Source organism: Plectropomus leopardus, chromosome 6 (genome assembly GCF_026936395.1).
Source record: "Plectropomus leopardus strain MGB_pleo_1.0 chromosome 6, ASM2693639v1, whole genome shotgun sequence".
NCBI lineage: Eukaryota > Metazoa > Chordata > Actinopteri > Perciformes > Serranidae > Plectropomus > Plectropomus leopardus.
Window position 1 is genome coordinate 4,046,712 of NC_142181.1, and position 18,375 is coordinate 4,065,086.

The following is an 18,375-nucleotide window of genomic DNA, read 5'->3' on the forward strand; positions in this document are numbered from 1 at the left end:
CGGTCCAGGTCCCCGTCTCCTCTGCTGTACAATCTCAGACGATCATTAAACATTATGAAGAGAATAACAGACACACTGCATCAGTGACACGATGCGTCCTAATCTGAAACTTGTTTTCAGTGGAGAAAATCCAAACGTGGCACATTTGTTGGTGCTGTCTCAAGACTGGATTACTGCAGCTTTTCTTTGGACGGGCTGGGAAACAGATTTATCGCTGTCCCAGATTAAGAGTCCACTCAACTGTCTTATCTGTGCACAGACGACTGTGTGCAAATCTGCAAAAAGTCCCCTCCAGCGTAAACAGAGTTGGTCAGTGGGTTTGCACAGCACTCTGTATCAGTGTAGGTGCAGGATATATTTGGCAGCCTAGGTGGGCAGGTCTGGTGTCCCGCAGTAGCTGGATATATTTGGTCACGCTCTGTAAGATGCTGCTATACATATGTGGCGTTCTGCTGGACGGTGCGAGGGTATATTTGGTCTGCAGAGGCCTCGTGGACAGAAGCAAAGATGCCAACCATGCAGGAGAGACATTTCTCCGCGTCATGGGTGACATCCTGCTGGGCTGGAAAATGACGGAGCGGAGCGGACACAAAGGCACAAAGAGAAGGAGAGCAGAGCAGCACACTGGTTCGGGTTGTTGGCGGCGGCCTGCTGCATGATGATAAAGGCCAGAGTTGAACTTCCTATTAAACTGCCACTAAATCAAATACCAGCCTCAGGCGAAGTACTCAGAGCTGAAGTCCCGTCGCTGATATTTCAAGGGCAACTCCGCACACAAAAAGCCGACTTTAGTCCAAAGAGACCTGATTGTCTCAAGTGGGCCTTTATAAAAGATGCATTTAGTAATCTGTGACCTTTAACAACCTCCAGCAGAGGCCAATAACGAGTGTAACAACAGACCTCCTCCTCCACAGGACGCTGCCCCCGCTGAGCCGTCAGCACACAATCAAATCAAGCTCACTAATTACAGCGGAAATCAAACAGGACTTATGCACAAGTTATTGGTGTTTGGTTTTTTGCCAATTATTTTTTAATGGATTGTTTTATGTTGATGTGAACAAGATAGTTAAGAATAAGACTTGTTTTTTTGTTGTTGTTGTTTTATTTTATTCACTTATTTATCTATTTTTTGAATTGGTTGATTACTGTTGAATTGATTATGATCATCTTTTGATTACTATTGTTAACGTAATTGTATTGTTGTATCATCACTAATATTATTATTATGTATTTGTTTACTTATTTTGTATGTTTTCATGATTGCTGTTATTATCATTAAGTTTTATTACTGTTTTTTTTGTTGTTGTGATGTTATGTTATGTTGTTTCTGAACCCTGGAAGACTAGCTTGTCGCTTAGGCGTCAGCTAATGGGGAATAAACAATAAACAAAGAAATATAAAAAAAATATCACTTGACGTACGACCACCAAATTCTCATCAATTCATTCTTGAGTCCAAGTGGAAGTTTGAAAAAATCCCCTTAAGGCCTTCTTGACATATCACATTCACGAAATGAGACGGACGCAAGGTCGCGGTGACCTTGACCCTCGACCTCCAAATTCTCATCGATTCATTCCTGAGTGGATGTTTGTGCCAAATTTGCAGAAATTCCATCAAGGTGTTTTCGAGATATTGCGATCACGAGACTGCGACGGCTGAGGTCACAGTGACTTTGACTTTTGATCTTTAACTGCCAAAATCTACTCAATTCATATTTGAGTTTAAAAGGACATTTGTGCCAAATTTGAAAAAAATTCCATCACTGGGTCTTCAAGATATTGCTTTCATGAGACTGCAAAAGACAAGGTCACGGTGACCTTCACCCTCGACCTCTAAATTCTCATCAGTTTTATTCTTGGATCCAAGTGGATGTTTGTGCCAAATTTGAAGAAATTGTCTTGAGGTGTTTTCGAGATATTGCGATCACGAGACTGCGACGGATGAGGTCACAGTGACTTTGACTTTTGACCTTTAACTGCCAAAATCTACTCAATTCATCTTTGAGTTTAAAAGGACATTTGTGCCAAATTTGGGGAACTTTCCTCGAGTCGTTGTTGAGATATCGCGTTATTTTTTTATTTTTGTTCACTCTGTGATTTTATTTAAGTTTTTCTCTCTTTAGTTGAGACAAAACTGATCAAAGCGGGAATTTGATTTTGATTCAAAATATTCTCCACATAACAGAGACGCTTTCTTGGAAATGAACTTGAACCACAACGTTTTTTCTCCCCTTTTTGTTTTCTTCGTCTACTTCTTGTTCTCCCTTTCCTTCCTCTCATTAATTGATTATTTAATTTCTTTAGTTTATTAATATACCTCTTTAACTGTATCTATCCTTGTGCGTTTCTGCTTGTTTAACTGCCAACTTGTCTTTTGGCTTGTACTTTTATTTATTACTTTTAAGCACTTGATTTTGTGATTAATTATCGCCAAAACAGGCTTGAAGTGAAGCTTTTGTAACTGTAATTTTTTGTAAATATTCTGGCTGCCAATAAAAACAAAAATTTAACAAAATTATGAGAGAAAATCTCACTTCATGTCTTTTCAAAGTCAAAGTCTGATTCAATACGTTACAAAAAGTGATAAGGATACCGAATGAGCTGCTCATTAAAAATGATTATTATTCTTGACCAACGCCTTAGGATGAGGTCATCTTTAGCGGACAGCAGAGCGGCGCGCATGTGTCGGCCGCAGACGACGCACGCTGCGACCGGACTCATGTGCCAAGTGTGTTTGCCAAAACAGCATGTCAGTCAGACGGCCATGTGGAGAGAGCGCCGCCAGACCGGACAGCTTGGATCACAGGACGCAGGAAAACAGTCGTCCCTGCTGACTGGTCATCAGAGAGCGCTTACCGCCAGGCGCCAAAGAAAAAAACGTAATTATGCTGAATTAAATGCTGGTTTAATGCTCGTTTGACACTGATATCATTTTACCGATACGGGTGGCGTGATCTTTTGAAATGTTACTTCCCACACTGGATATTTCAGTCTGATGTACATTTTTAAATGTGAAGATTTGCTTTCTCATGACTTATTTTTGCAGGTTGCTTTTTTCTTTTAAGTGTAGGAAAGTCTTGAGAAACTAAAACACTCAGAAGGGTTAAAATATAACGTGCAATCACAATGTTGCATGAGAATATGCTCCAGTTAAAGGGTCAGTCGAGTGATTTAGCACAGAGCTTGTATTAAGTTATAGGGGCAAATTCTGAGCCAGGGTCCAGAGGCAGCCGAGGGCGAAGTCTAAGGTTGCTTTCACATCTGAAGTTGGGTTCATTTGGTCCAGAAAAAATTATACATTGTTACATATTAATTCTGGTTCAGTTCGTGTTCACACAGACTTTTTAAAAATGGACCAAGAGGAGTAAACATGAGGCTCTACTGACTGTCAGGTAACTCGTTGATTGGACATTTCTGTGTCTGTCCTCCTGCATCATCGGGACCCTCGTGGGGAAATAAAATTCAGGTGACTGACAGAAGTTCACGCAGCACTTTAAAGCTTATAGAGTTTTTATATTTATGATCTCTGGTGTTGCAAAGAGCTCACAGAGAAATGATGAAACTGATTGTAAGCATTATTAGGCGTCTGTTATCAGACTGTAAATCGATCATGTAATCAGGGCCGCTGCGGGTGCTTCGTTGTTCTGCTCACACATTACAGAAGAAAAATCACACAGTTTTTATAAATTCTGCATATACGTTCCACTAAAGACGAACTATAGAAAAGACATTTTTCAGCAGCTGCTGGAGTCTCGACAGACACGTCTTCATCACCTGCTGTCAGGTCGACGATCGGGTGACTATGTGACGGCTTCTGAGCGAGTTCTGCAGTGACGCTGATGACAGAAAGATCAGTTAGACGTTCCTGTCATATTGTTGGACGCAGGTACGTTTAAATAATGTGAAGTTTTGAAAAACAAACATATTGATGCACCTGCCCGTGGCGGCGGCGCTGGCCTTTATCATGATCAATTATGAGACGGTGGAGAGATTTCACCATCAGTAGACGGATTTATTATCGGTTTAGCTGTTGAAATGATGCTAAAATCACATGCCTCCTATCAGAAAATCCTGCGGTGCTCTTCAGGACTCGACTGTAGGCGAGCAGAGACCAGCCCTTCTCGGCGATCTCGGCTCGCTCGTTTTGTTCTGCATCAGAGAGCGATTGCTGTGTTCACATATGCTCAAACAAACTGGGCCAAGGGGGGAAACGCTCCCTGTTTCAGAACGACCGCTCCAAACGATGATGATACGTTTAGAGGCCCAAACTCACCAAACCACCATTAAAAAACAACATCATTTTTCCATTACCACTTCTGGCCGAGTCAAACTACGTCGTGCTGATTTGTCCTTCCATTATCAGTCAAAACACGCCGATCCGTGCCAGAGATGGACCCTCTCTGCAGTCAGGACATAAGTGCGCCTAACTGCTGCCAGCCAACCACCAAAGACCCCCCTTCTCCCCCTAAAACACTCGTGCTGCAAGACTCAGCTAACGTCTGTCTGTGCAGGACACTAGAGAGGGAGCGATGTTTTTGTAGCTTCGAGCTGAATCTCTGTGGTTTGGAGTTTAGTTTCTCTCTTGTGTCCTGTTTGTACTTTAGATGTCTGCTTTATTTTACCATTTCATGTTTGCTTTCAGACGTCCAGGAGTCGTGTTTAAGTCACTGCTGATAAAAACTCAACATTTCTTTTTATCCTTTGGGAAGAGACGGGGATTTTTCTTTTGCTCTGCTCCCTCAGATGCTTCAATTAAACGAATTAAAGTCAAATTCTTGTAGTAGCTGAATGCATCACAATTAATTATCATAAATTAAAATGGATTTGATAATATAACCAGCGTTGCGGTATTGCTTGCTTATTGTATGAATGATGTGACAGTAATGAAGGGATCAGACTGTGTTTTGTTTTGAAAAAGCCTTTAAAATATAATTCTGTGGTCTCCATGACTTTAATAGATTGAAATTATAGTATTAACAGTAAGAGAGTTCGGGACGTCATCACAGCAGTTATATCATGTTCTGAGTATCGTTTGAATAATAAGCAACTTACAAAAACAGAAATAATAATCCGACAAATAAAAACACTATTTGTAAAATCTTCCAAACCGCGAGCATTCACAGGGAGGATCAGTTTGCGGAGTCTGGCGTGCTGGTTGCCGTGGAAACGGGGGTGCTCACTGACTCAAATGTCCTCAAACGTCAAGCTTAACTCAACGTAACCTTGACTAATTCAACACGATTCATTTCTCAGACGTAACAAAGCTCCTTCAGAGTCGCAAAGGGACATCAAACAACAGCTTACAAGTAAACTGACCTTCATGTGTGATTGGTGGAGAGCCTTTTCAGGGTTAACTGTAATCAAACGATATCGAATGTGTCAGGAGGCCATATACTGAAATATTTGTCTGATATATCTGCATACTGATGTGGCACGCACCCAAAATGTGCACTTAACATGCCCAGTACGCACATCCAGAGATCAGTGAGCAGAGAACAGTGAGACAAAGAAGGGTTAAAAAAATGATCTGTTAATAACATCAGCACCACCGCGCCCCCAAAGCATGATCAAACTACATATCATCCTTAATGTACTGAACACAAAACATGAATAAAAAGTGCATCGGAGAAAAATGATCTGTCACAGAGGTCAAATAGGACAAAGTAACTGCTGCAAAGTCAAAAGCACTCAGCGTTACGAGACAGCAGGAGCCAAAGCCGAGCGACAAGAAACAGAAAAGCCAAACTCGGTCTGAACATACGGTCACATTCTCCGTCCACCGGAGAGACGCGAGAAGATTTTTACGACAATGATTTCAGGGTCCCTACGGCTTAATGCAAGTTAGATTTAAGACTGTTTAAGACTTTTTTATTGCCACTCAGACTGAAATTTAAGACCAATTTTACAATAACCAAATTATCATTTAAACTTGACGTATGCAAAGTAAATGTACTTTACAGTATGCGATGGAGTCATGTCATATATTACTCATAATGTTTGTTTTTTCTCTTTTTCTCTCTTTCCTTTTCATTTACTATTCTATTTATTTATGTATTTATTTACTGCAGTTGTTGTGTTCATATTTATTTATTTTGTATACACGGGTGAGTGTGTGTGCTATAATAACAGAAGGGTTTGTATATACCTCAAAGAAATTTCAGGACTTTTGTAAACATTCATACATATTGTGCTTTGTATGTTCTTTATATGTATGTATGTGTGTATATATAAATATTTATATACAGATACATATATATATTGACACTTCCTCTTTTTTTACTCTCTTTGTAAATGTTGAAAACTTCATGAACAGATTATGCAAAAATTTCCACTAATTGGGCTGAAAACCCCCAAATACCTCACTATAAATATTCCACATTAAGCACTACATAACAGATGGGGTGTTAATCAATTACACGGTGTAATTAAACTGCATTTCAACAACACCAACAGGCCAAACCCGAAATCCAAGTCCACCACGAGCCGGATCTGCCTCAGCGTATCAGCGTGCAGCTGCAGACTCCCAGCAGCCTCGCTGCCTCTGAGCTGTGTACTCCTGTTGATTTCACAATAACGCTCTCTTTCCTGAATAAACTTCTGCGAGACTCCCTGTTCACATAACTTTGTTTTCTGGTAATCAGTTGTGTGAATGAGTAGCAGGCTGTGTGTGAAATGATTTAAATGCAGACGCTCCGGGGCAAGAAAAATCTGTCATGACAGTGAGTCAACTGTGACTAATTACAGGCCCTGCAGCTCCACGCCCTCGCTCCTCAAAGAGCTGCGAGTTTCTGCGTTCGAAAAATACAATAACATAAGAGGCTGCTGAGGAATCTGTGCCTCTGAGTCCCCGGCAGCCCTCGCCTGTCCCGGGATGACTTATTTACTGGACGTGAGTGTGCTCCTGACCTCATGTGGTATGTGCTATTTGCAAATATCTCATGTCAATATTTTTCTTTGTCTGCCTGAAGGTTGTTCTGGTCCAAAGGTGGCTGTGGCTAATAACCTTTCAGCGAGAACAAAAGATTTCGGGTTTGAGTGATTGGGGTGTGTGAAGGCTAATACAGGCAGCTGCATTATATATCAGGCAGACGGAGTACAAATCTTATTGTTGTAAGAGCGAAAACGCTGTTTGACTTTTTACTGAACCGACCCTAATGAAATACTTTTAGGTTGGCTGACAGTGTAATCCCACACACATTTCCATTAGTTATGGTTTGAGTTATTGCCTTTAACCCTTTGAAACCCGGACATATTGGCTTGATTTCTGTCAAGAACATGGCAAAAAGGGCAATGAGAAATTTCAGGAAAAATGACCCAAAAATCAGCAAGAAATTAGTTTAAAAAAAGTTTAAAAAAACTTACTTGAAAATTAGCAAAAAAATTTAAAAATATACATATATATATATATTTTTTTAAAACAAAACAGGGAAGTAAAAAAATCAAACAAAGAAAGAAATGGCCTAAAAATGCTTTAAAATGATAATAATTCTGCAAAAATATTTTAAAATATATTTTTATGATAATTAGAAATATTGTTTTCTGAACGTTTCTCCTAAGCTTTTATTTTTAGAAAATAATCTCCTAAAGCTACTAATTTGTTCATCTCGCAGGACATTTCTTACCAAGCCGCTCATTTCTTTTTTTACAGTTGGAAAAAGGTTTGAGTACTTGTGAAAGGCATCTGAACGCAGCGAAAGAAAAGTGATGTCGATCCAGGTTTCAAAGGGTTAAATGAATAGTAAGAAATATTATATGCAACATTTCTGCAATAAAATGCCAAAAAACGACTGGACCAATGTTATATATTTTGTTGAGTTGTTAACTTGCATAATCCAAAATTTTTCCAGCTATGTTCAAACCCAGAGAAATCTTATTTTAATCATCACGTGGTCCGTATCATTTGGTCGCTGTCGCCTGTCAGTGGCGTTATATCGCTGTGTCAGGGTGTCACAATTGTGGTTGTCAACCAGAAACTGTTAGAAATTGACTTTTTATCCAATTTTAAGCCTCATTTTTCACACTTTTTATATCTTGGTTGTTATGTAATGTGGTTATTAAAGAAACCAGCTGAGCAAACAGCAGCAGCTCAGCTCCTGCTATGCTGAATGGTGTCGGAGAAATACTGATTTCTAATGTGAAACTACTTTATTCAGCATTTTTAACTGTTTAAATCACTGGGTCTGTTTGTTTTGGAGAGAAAAGGACCTCTGCGGATAATTTGGTTCCCAGTAAAAACCTCCTCAGCAATGAACGATAAGGAATCTAATCGGATAAAAAGTGACTGCAATGACGCAATGCTCTTTTTTTTGTTTTGATTGAATCCCCCAGCAGCAGAAAACAACATATTGTATGTTTAACTACCAAAAATTACATTGAACAATTGAATTTATTTAATGTGTAAAGAAAATACAAATAAAAGCAGGTTTCTAGGGACCTGAAGACGGGTTGGCCACTGTTATTTTTTGTGAAAAAGTGAAATGTGTTTCAGGTGTTCGTGGTATTTTATATGGTATTTTTAATGAAGCTAAACAACAACTTCTTCGTTAAAAAAAGCATTAAAAAATCTACAGCTTCTATGAAATGTTTCCAGTGCGGCATGCGTTTACTGAACATCTACGCTCGGCTGTAATGTCACCGTTCCACCTTTTTCTGGAATTTCTTATCTAAGGGACATTTATGGGGATGACCTTCAAAGGTCGCCTCTCAGCTGACCTCAATCTGTCAACATGATGTTTCATTGATGATTTTCTACTACAAATGACAGTGTGAGGTTTTCTTACTGTTTTCTTTACATGATTCTCTCACTCAACTCTTAAGGGAAAATTCAAAATGTGAGTATTTTATGCCGTTAATGCAGCAGCAGGTAGCATCTTCAAAAGGTGTTTTCGGGATCCCACAGATGTCCACTGTCTGCCCGGAATGATAACGTTTGTTCACAGAGAGAAGCCAATGTTAAAATCCAACATTTAAATGTCTCTGAGCAAACTTCTGACGTTTCCGGGCGGAGAGTCGACATCTGTTAGATAACAAAAATACCTATGAAGATGCAGACAGCTGGTGAAAATGAACATTTTGACTTTCACGCAGCAGGTAGCGTCTGGAGCACTATGTGACTGAATCACAGAGGATAATACAGAGAAAGGCTACAACTAACAAATATTATGAATAAATCATTTTCTCCCTATATCAATTATTTGTCACTGATTATTTGTCAAAAAAAACATGCCTTACAAAAGGCAGTTGTTTAGTCTGCAATCCTTGACAGTTATTATTGGGAGGACTTTTATACTTTTGTTAAAAGATCTTGTTTTTAAAGCATGTTTTCAGGATGTGAGTTTGTCTTTAAATCAGAAGTTGAACCTGAAGTTTTAGGAAAAAGATTACTTTTTTTCCAGAAAGCATTTCCAGTTTAAATTATTTACAATTATTTAGATTTTTTTTTTAATTCTTTTGTGGCCAGAAGCAAAAAAGGAGTGGCATCTTCCTCTGTAAGAGACTGTGTAAAATGAACATACTGTCAGTTCACTTATTTAATTAGACTGAAGATATTTGCACTGAAAAACGACTTCTGCACATCTGTGCTTCCTCCATTGCACCTTTTGTACACACGTTTTGTGTTATTTATATTCTGTTTTTTCATTTTTAAATTGCTTCTATATTTTTATCTTTTATAATATTCCATTTAATATTTTTATTCTTCCTTCATGTTAATTGTTTTGCATCAAAACAACTCAGTTTCCTTGTATATGTAATGTATGTAAATGTAAATGTGCTTTCGGATTCTGATTCTGATATAATATCGGCTCTTATAGATCACCGGCCCCTAAACCTAATCAACATCGTATCGTGGCTGACTTTGTGATATTGACACAAATCATATTATTGTCCAAAGTATTGATATAATATCATATCGAGATGAAACCAGTGATTTACACCCCTAACGCCTATATAACCATAACTTCACCCAAACCTGACCATAACAACAGATGGACACAGGACCAGTTTGACGTTGGCTGCGTGTATCTGTGGAGGCTCAGACCTGCTGACAACGATCAGCGTCTTATTAATAACAGCACATGCTAATAATCAGTGTTTGTGTCTGAGGAAATTAAACAGCTGTGTCTGTTTTGATCAACAGATCTTCCTGTTTTGATGATAACTTGAGTGAGTCTCTGTCTGGCCCCGGAGCATTTAGCATCGCCCACTTTACCCCAAAGGGTTAAACGCAGCCTCATTGTGTGGAAGTGGCGCTGCCGGCACACTGTTTGACTGCCATGCCTCTATAGGAGGTACCAGAACAAGACCTGGCACTCGGAGACAAGTCGCCTCAGTCTATCCAACCTTCACTCAGCTCTGCACTTTAAAAAAACGCCCAGTTTGTAATAACACGCGGAGCAGACAAACGCCTTCTCACGCAGGCACAAACACACATAAAGGCCTTTTAAAGGACTTTGTCTCCGTGGTTTCATTCGGACTGGCAGACAAGTTCAAGATGTCTAACCCCCCCCCTTCAGTTTAAGAAACAACAAACAGTGCGGTTGCTATGGGCTCATCTGGGCGCCCTGAGACCGCATGTCAGCAGCAGTTTAGACGGCCGACAGCAAGGTTACAGATGGCTCACTGGGACGGTTTACGGGCCCGGTTACTCCTCCTACCAAACAGACATGGAGGTACAGCAACCGTCACACTGCGCTCCTCCAGGAGGTCATTTACTACATTGCAGTTAGACCGAGCCCCTGCAAAAACATTCACATTTCCTCTCTTCTAGCAATAATCATGCGACTGAAATTGTTTCAGATGGGTTACAGGGTGCTTGAGACGGATCCTCGGTGCTCTCACATCACACTGGAAACATATTCAGTCAAAGCAAATATGAAAAAAAGGCTCCGAAGGCTCATTGTTACAGGAAAAAATGAGCCTTTCAAGCTACAGAGGAGGTTAAACTGTGGGTTAACTTGACGTGTAGCTCTGAAACCACCTGTTGATCTATTTATTAGTCAATGAAAAGAAAAAAATAGACAAATATCCTCGGCTTTTTGGACTATTGCTCAGATAAATATAATAACTTTAAAGGTTTTGCCTTGGTCTACAGTAGAGGTGGACAGATTATCAGCCTGGCCGATCATTATATTATATTGTTTAATAATTTGGTTTTTGCCGATTATCTGTATCTGCATTTTACTTTAATGATCGCAGATAAAATTAATTTATTAAAAAGTACAAAGACAGAGTCATCATGGGAGGAACTTTAACTTCGGGGAGCTATACTTGTTTAATTATTTTTTATTTAAAATATCACTTGACTATAAAAAAACGTTGCGGGGAACTTGCTGTATATGATGTTGAAAGTTTTACTTTTCATAAAACATTTGTAAAAGGCATTTAAACAAAGTTTTGTGTTGGTGTTTGTTATTTTCCAAATTCTAAGTATTGACAGAAATATTTTCATTTTTATTGTTGTGTAAATATTGTTATCGGTCTCATTAACTACTAATAATCAGTATCGAGGTCATCAAGCGGTTTCAAAGTCATGAGTAAGAAATCATCATGTATCAAGTAAATCTGCTTTAACGTTTAAGCCATAATGTTGTAACAAGAACGTGAATTAAACGTGTTTTTAAATTGTAAACTAAATAAGAGTAGTTTTCAGGTGGCGTGTGCTCCAGACTCACCAGTCTCTCCATCTCCTGCTCTCGGAGCCTCTCCTCTCTCTGTCGTCGGTGGTACTCCAGCAGCTCGTCCTCGTTGTCGCTGATCTCCGTGATGCTGTTCTTCCTCTCCCTCATCCCGGGGTGAGGTCTCCCTGCGGACATCTTTCTGTGGGTCCTGGGGCTGGCGACTGGAGACGAGCCGGGTAGGGAGCCCAGACTGTAAGCAGGTGACAAGGCATTCCCAAAGCTAGCCTTCCGTGCACCGGCACCGCCGCCGCCCTCCATCATCATGGAGGTGGGCGACGGACTGCGGTCCCGGATCCCCCTGCTGCACGTCAGCTCCTCAGATGTAGATCCAGTCTTGCGTCGGAGCCTGGGACTTTCTGGGATAAGCTTGCCCAGACTTGAGGGGCTATCTGGAGTCCTCAAGGTGGGGACCGTCCCTGGGAGCGCCCCTGGGAGTACCGGGACCCCTCTCCGAGCCATTGAGGGGCTAAGAGGTGGCAGCTCTCTCATACTGCTGACCCCTACACCGCCGCCATTCAGCTCCATGTTTCTCCTGGCCATGCGAGGGCTTTCAGGGGGCTGCAGCGAGCGCTGATGCTGCTGGAGCGGCGATCCTTGGATGATGTGGACGATGGGGTCCAGGGGAGGCTGGAAGGCTCTGGTGGGTTGGGAAAGCTGCCTGGAGGGGCTGGAGGTTAGGGGGCAATCAGCTAGACTGGTCTGCTCTCTGAAAGGGCTGGCAGGCCTTTCCTGGAGCACTGTGGTTGCCTTGGTCCTGGAACTGGAGGGAGACGGGGATGGACAGGTAGGAAATTTGGGGGTGAGTCTGGGGCTACTTGGCACAATGTTTCTACTACTGAGAGATTCATTAGAAGACAGAGGAGTCTGTCGAGGGCTCTCAGACCCATCTTGGCCTAGTCCTCTGCGACTCGGCTTAGGACTTGGAGGGGCCTCGGTTAAGACCTTCCTCTGCAGCCTGGGGCTTTCCTGAACCTTCTGACCCACCCCACCGCTGCTGAAGTTAGGCAGTATGGTCCGTGGCTGGGGTACAGGCGGAGGCTGGGTGGTGAAGTTGTAGCTAGAGGAGCGTACAGGCACTGGCGGCAGAGAGGAACTCTGGTCCTGGGGTCCTCCACTAGGAGACGGGCTTGTGAAGCTCCCACTGCTGGCCGCTGAGGGGGAGGAGAGCGGAGAGAAGGGTGGGGATGTGTTCTCATAGCTGGACCCCACGGACATGGCCCCTGGGCTGGTAGGAGGGGAGAGCAAGTACCGGCCCCCTCCATTGACCATGGGCGACAGGGGGGAGTGGGGAACGCCTCCTGGAGGCTTTTTGCCCTCCGAGGACGAAGGCTGGGGGTCATCCATGACTAGGGAGTCCATGATGTCCTGGAGGTCCTTCTCAATAGAGCTGACGATTGCACTGTGCTCAGACTGGACTCTCTCTCCAGGAGCTGGGGGAGACTGGGCTGGACTGGCCTGGTGATTCCCATTGACCAGGCTCTCCGTGTCTGAGGGGGAGAAGACAGACAACAACCGTCAGTGGGTTTTACCTTTCACAACAAAAAATGGGTACAAAATAGAATACAAATATTTAATCTCTTGTGCAAAAGAGTCTGAACTGGGAGTCTAACTTGTCCTCGAACTGAGAAATTCAAATTCTTAACCAATGTTCTGTGCAGGGGAGGAAATTAACTTTTTGGCTGGTGGATTACAAAATTTACAAGCCACTCAACAGATTACTATTGGATTTTTTTGACTAGTAATTGAAGCAAATCTAGCAGCCACTTGCGTATTTTACCAGCATTTGGCTGGTGGCTGGTGATAGTTTCCAAACCTGGTTCTACGTCATTGAATGTCAAACCAAACCTCAACATAGCAGTTTGTCAGAAAGGTTTTTCCTTGATTCAAAGCAAATTCACTGAATATATCAAAGGTCCCTAAAGCTCGTTCAGACCAATAAACCTTTTCCAAAAATCAACGCATGCACACAGGTTTTTTAAACAAAACTCACTAACAAATAGGTTGTAGCTGCTTCCTCACTGTCAGAGTAGAGTTGTGTACGCAAGTATGCCTTTCTGTGTTTGGGCTCTTTTTATTTTGGGTATGTTGGTCCCACATCACAGACAGGCCAATAAACAGGTAAACAGTAGGAAGAAGCAGGGACAGAGGTCAGTGAAAACCTCACTGTGTTTACTTCTCTTTATATATCTCTTACTTATTCAGTCTGTCTTTCAAACTCAGCACACGCTAATTTGGAGCGATGTTTGAGCGTTGCCGAGGAGGAGACGAACAGTACTTAGTGTTGGCCCATAATTGCATTTCGCAGTGGAAGTGAAATTAACACGTTTACCCGGATGTTGTATTTCCATCAATGCTGATTAGAGCCGGAGACGATTAATACCTGTGACTACCACAGAGTCATTTGACCCGGGTGTGAATGCCAATCGTTCACTTTCCCACTGCACAAAAAACCCAGATGTCAGAAAGTGTTAGCGTTTTTTTGTTTTTTGCATCGAGAATGAGGCTCAAGATTAGGAGAGGGTCAAAAATGTAGCCTCCATCTGTAGCAATCCATCAGCAGAGGGGGTCCTGGTTGACCCTTACAATGCTAATGCAACATAATCTGGGTAATCTTGGCAGATTACTTGTAACCATCTAATTATAACGCTTACCTGGAAATTATTAGCTGAAGCATGAACCTATTGTCGCCATGATTACATCCAAGCGTTGTAAAATACTGTCTCACAACATTTTTAAAGAGTGCATTACAATGTCATTCTTTGCCTTTTGTCAGGAAAAACAGCTTTTTCACGGTTCTCTTTATCACAAGCACCTCCAACACTCTTACTCTGAGAGCGTAATACTCTGTTATCTATGGATTGCCTATTGTCTGTGATAAGGTCTCATACAAATCTGCTGAATGACTCAATCTTACCACACTTTCCCTGAGCGATAGAGGGAGTCAAAAAGGTAAAGAAGAAGGCAATACAGTACAGAGAAATGTGATGCATACTCTGGACTCTGGACTGGGGTGTTTTCATCCCCACAAAATGTTCTTTCCCTCCTGGTTTACTTATGTTTGGTTTTAGTGAAGAAAGTATCCAAAGAGGTTAAAGGTTCCTGTCCAGTCTGACTGACTAACATCTGATGGAAGACAATGCTGAAAATAATAATAATAATGAAGGTTGTTTATATAGCACTTATCGAAAGTAATGTTACAAAGTGCTTACAAACAAAATCACAATACAACACATGCTTGCAAAATTTTAAAAAGCAAAAATTCAACACAAAAGACAAAAATGACGGTTGCAGTTAGAATCAAACAGAGCAGTGCCAGACTTAAGTGCAATGTCAGAAGTACAATATAATAATAATCATTAAAAGAGAATTTATTGCAATGCCTTTGGATAAAAATAAGTCTTCAAAAGTGATTTAAAAGAAGATAGTGATGTATCAAGCAAGAGCCATTAATCCTAAATTCACTGAAATTGTAATAATGTGTTCACGTCTCGCTGCAGCTTTATGAACAATTTCGAGTCTATGAATTGCTCTCTGACTTATTCCTGTTGAAAGACCATTGCAGAAATCCAATTGTGAGAAAATAAAAGCATGGTTTGGGTGTCATTAAAACTCAGAATAGATCATATTCTAACAATGCTGGATTGTGAGGTTAGTGTCAAAGAGAACAACAGGTTCTCTGGACATTTGTTTGACATTCACTGATAACGGGCCGAGAAGACTGGATACTGGGATGCAAATTTACAACATAAATGATGAGAATACGCGGCAAAAGTCAATGGATTCAACAAATTTCCTTTAACTTCATGATACTGAAAAACCCTCATGTCAAATTGCAACCTCGTCCCGATTACGTGTCCGATATACTGAATATCAACATGTTTTCCATGCCAGTGTAGAAGCAATGCAAACAGGTAAGCATGAGGGCAGAGGAGGGATTAGTGGCAAGGTAAGGAGGAAGGACGCAGCCAAGGAAATGAGCAGACAGACAGGCCTGTGCGTTGGATGGGGATCAGGAGAAAATGTGCCTAAATAACCCAATTACTGTGTGGCCCAAAAGCAACATAGGACACAGACCGAGTAATCTAATCTGAACCGCCTCTCTCTAATGTCAGTATAGTAGATTATTACAACAGAAACGCACGGCCACGTGGGAGATTCACCAGCGTGGCCTGGAGGCAGGGATCAGAGCACAGATCAGGTTTTATTAATGCTAAATGAAATCTGTTTAAATGGACTTGTTGTCTGTTTGAATGGAAACAGGAGGATAAATGTAGCGTGGAGTCATCAGCGCAAACACCGAGGGGTAACAACAGAGGATTGAGCTGTCATGTTACTAGTGATGTAATATAATCAGACATGACGACTGTGTGTGATGATAACGCAAACATAAAATAGAATAGCATGAAGTCAATTTTGTCTCTCAGCAGAAATGATGTCAGAGAGGAATAAATGTCCCAGGAGCAAAACTGCTCTGAAATATAGAGGCTTCACAAATAATGCATTAGCTGTGCTTGTTCAACAGAGATGGGAGCAGCTTCCTGCCTGCTCCCCTATAATGACTGCCATACAATGAAGCTGTGCCTTCACAACAGCCTGACTACAATTAAATCTCATTACATTTTTCATGCGAATTTTTTGACAGTGTTATTGTCTGCAGCCTGTCACAATAACAGCTGCAGTGTAACCGTGGAGCAACGCGTGAATGTCAATGTCACATCGTGTCTCACAGGCAACAAACCGGCTTGGTTTATATGTAAAGAGTGAAAAGGGGGGGTGGGGTGACAAAAATAAAAGCAACCGTTTGCTGTGGGAAAGCCCGTGCAATGATGTCATGGGATACAGACTATCGCCTCCAGTGCGCCGTGCCAAACTTCATTGGAAAATCTTGCAATTTAATGTTAGCTTGACTGCCGGTGCAATTGCGTGTTTAATATTACACGACTTACGTCATTATCTTACACGTGAGGACCTCTAAAATTCGGCATCAATTTCATCGTCAGTTTAGCTTTAGCTGATTGGAAAAATACGCTTATTTTCACTGATATCCCCTAAATTTCCCCTCATCAGAACACACCGTGAAACTGTACTCCAAGCAAAAGAAACGTGGTTATATTTCAAAACGAAAGTCATATTTATTGATCACCTAAATGCCGAATAAATACTGAAATTCCACTGAATCGCAGTAAGTATTTATTAATGTCCTGCACTGTGAGCATCTTTCCAGAAAAACACATGAACATAAAAACAGACAGATTTTTAATGGAGTTTGGCGTGTGACCGGTTCGTATCACTTGGTTAAGCAGTACTCACATGAAGGAATAAAACCGTGACCCGGTCAGTTCACCTGCTATGTGACACACACCGGGGCCCACATCCTCCGGACACCGCTGACAGAGCGGCTGTGACGGAGCCCTGTCGCGCCTGGCTCCGCACACTCCGCGGGGAGATGTGGAGATTCACCACCGAGGTGATATTTCAGCCGGGGGTTGGTTGGGGCGCGAGGCACCGCTGCTGCCTCCGGTACCGCTCGTGTCAAGTTACTTAAAATCTAACACCGCAATACCGGACTAAACCTTCAAAATAAAACCAACTTACTTTAAGTCCATGATTAAGATGCTTTGTAAATGTGTAGTTACATAATAAAGGTGAATAATGAATTTTATATTATATTGACATGTTTGCATTGTCCACTTTCTCTTACTCTGTCAGACACGCATTTTTCCTCAAGTGAGGACTGTATTTTATTTTGAAAGTAAAGTCGTCTTACTTCCAGTGGCATGTTTACCTTCACACAGCTCTTCCTTTTCAGGGTGACGTGAAATACTGCGAGATTTACAGCGCTGTTTTAAAGAGTCACAGCAGTGGGCTTTATGGTTTGTCATTGTTATTGTCACTATTACGACGGAGTTTTAGGGCCACACTAAGGAAAGTAAAACTTAGAATTTAAATAGAATTTAAGTAAAGACTAAATAAAGACTTTGGGAATAAAGTCATAATATTATGGGGAAAAAGTTGTAATATTACGAGGAAAAAAGTCGTAGTTTTACAAGAAAAAAGTCATAATTTTAAGAGTATAAAGTCGTAATTTTACAAGAAAGGTTAAATGATATATTACAGAAATTACAACGCAGGATTAGGGCCATGTTAAAGAATTTTTGTTAGATTTCAAGAATAAAGTCATAATATTACATATTTTAACTAAGTCATAATTTTGAGAATAAACTCGTAGTTTTACAAGAATAAAGTTATAGTTTGAAGAGAATAATGTCGTAATATTACGAGAATTAAGTTGTAATTTTACGAGAAAAAAGTTGTAATGTTATGAGAATAAAGTAGAATTTCTATGAGAAAGGGGATATCATAATACTGAAATAAACATTTTGCCAGCAAAGTATAAAAATGGCGGCAGCACAGGTCAACAGATTACCTGTTGACTTTATGTGGCACTGCAGGACACCGAGGACAGTGGCTACCTGTGCAGTCTCCTGTTTAATAGCTGACTTTTTTTCTCGTAAAATTTCGACTTAATTCTTGTAATATTGCGAGTTAATTTTCATAATATCAACTTTTTTCTCATAAAACTACAACTTTATTTTCGGAATATTATGTCTTTTTGCTCATAATATCATGACTTCATTGTCGAAATAATGACTTTATTCTCGTAATTTGATAACTTTAGTCTCAAAAACTAACTTTAT

General features: G+C 40.9%; 1 protein-coding gene across 18 annotated transcripts in view; it reads right to left on the reverse strand.

Annotated features, from left to right (window-relative positions):
- The window catches only part of phldb1b (pleckstrin homology-like domain, family B, member 1b), a 140,248-nt gene that overhangs the window by 54,368 nt on the left and 67,505 nt on the right, over positions 1-18,375 (reverse strand). For 16 of the 18 annotated variants that reach the window (XM_088078519.1, XM_088078520.1, XM_088078524.1 and 13 more), the window contains one exon: positions 11,672-13,164. In XM_088078519.1, coding sequence (XP_087934645.1) covers positions 11,672-13,164 — 1,493 coding nt within the window. Of the gene's footprint in view, positions 1-11,671; positions 13,165-16,987; positions 17,268-18,375 lie in introns of those variants that run through there. The other 2 variants (XM_088078528.1, XM_088078527.1) reach the window with 2 other exon arrangements.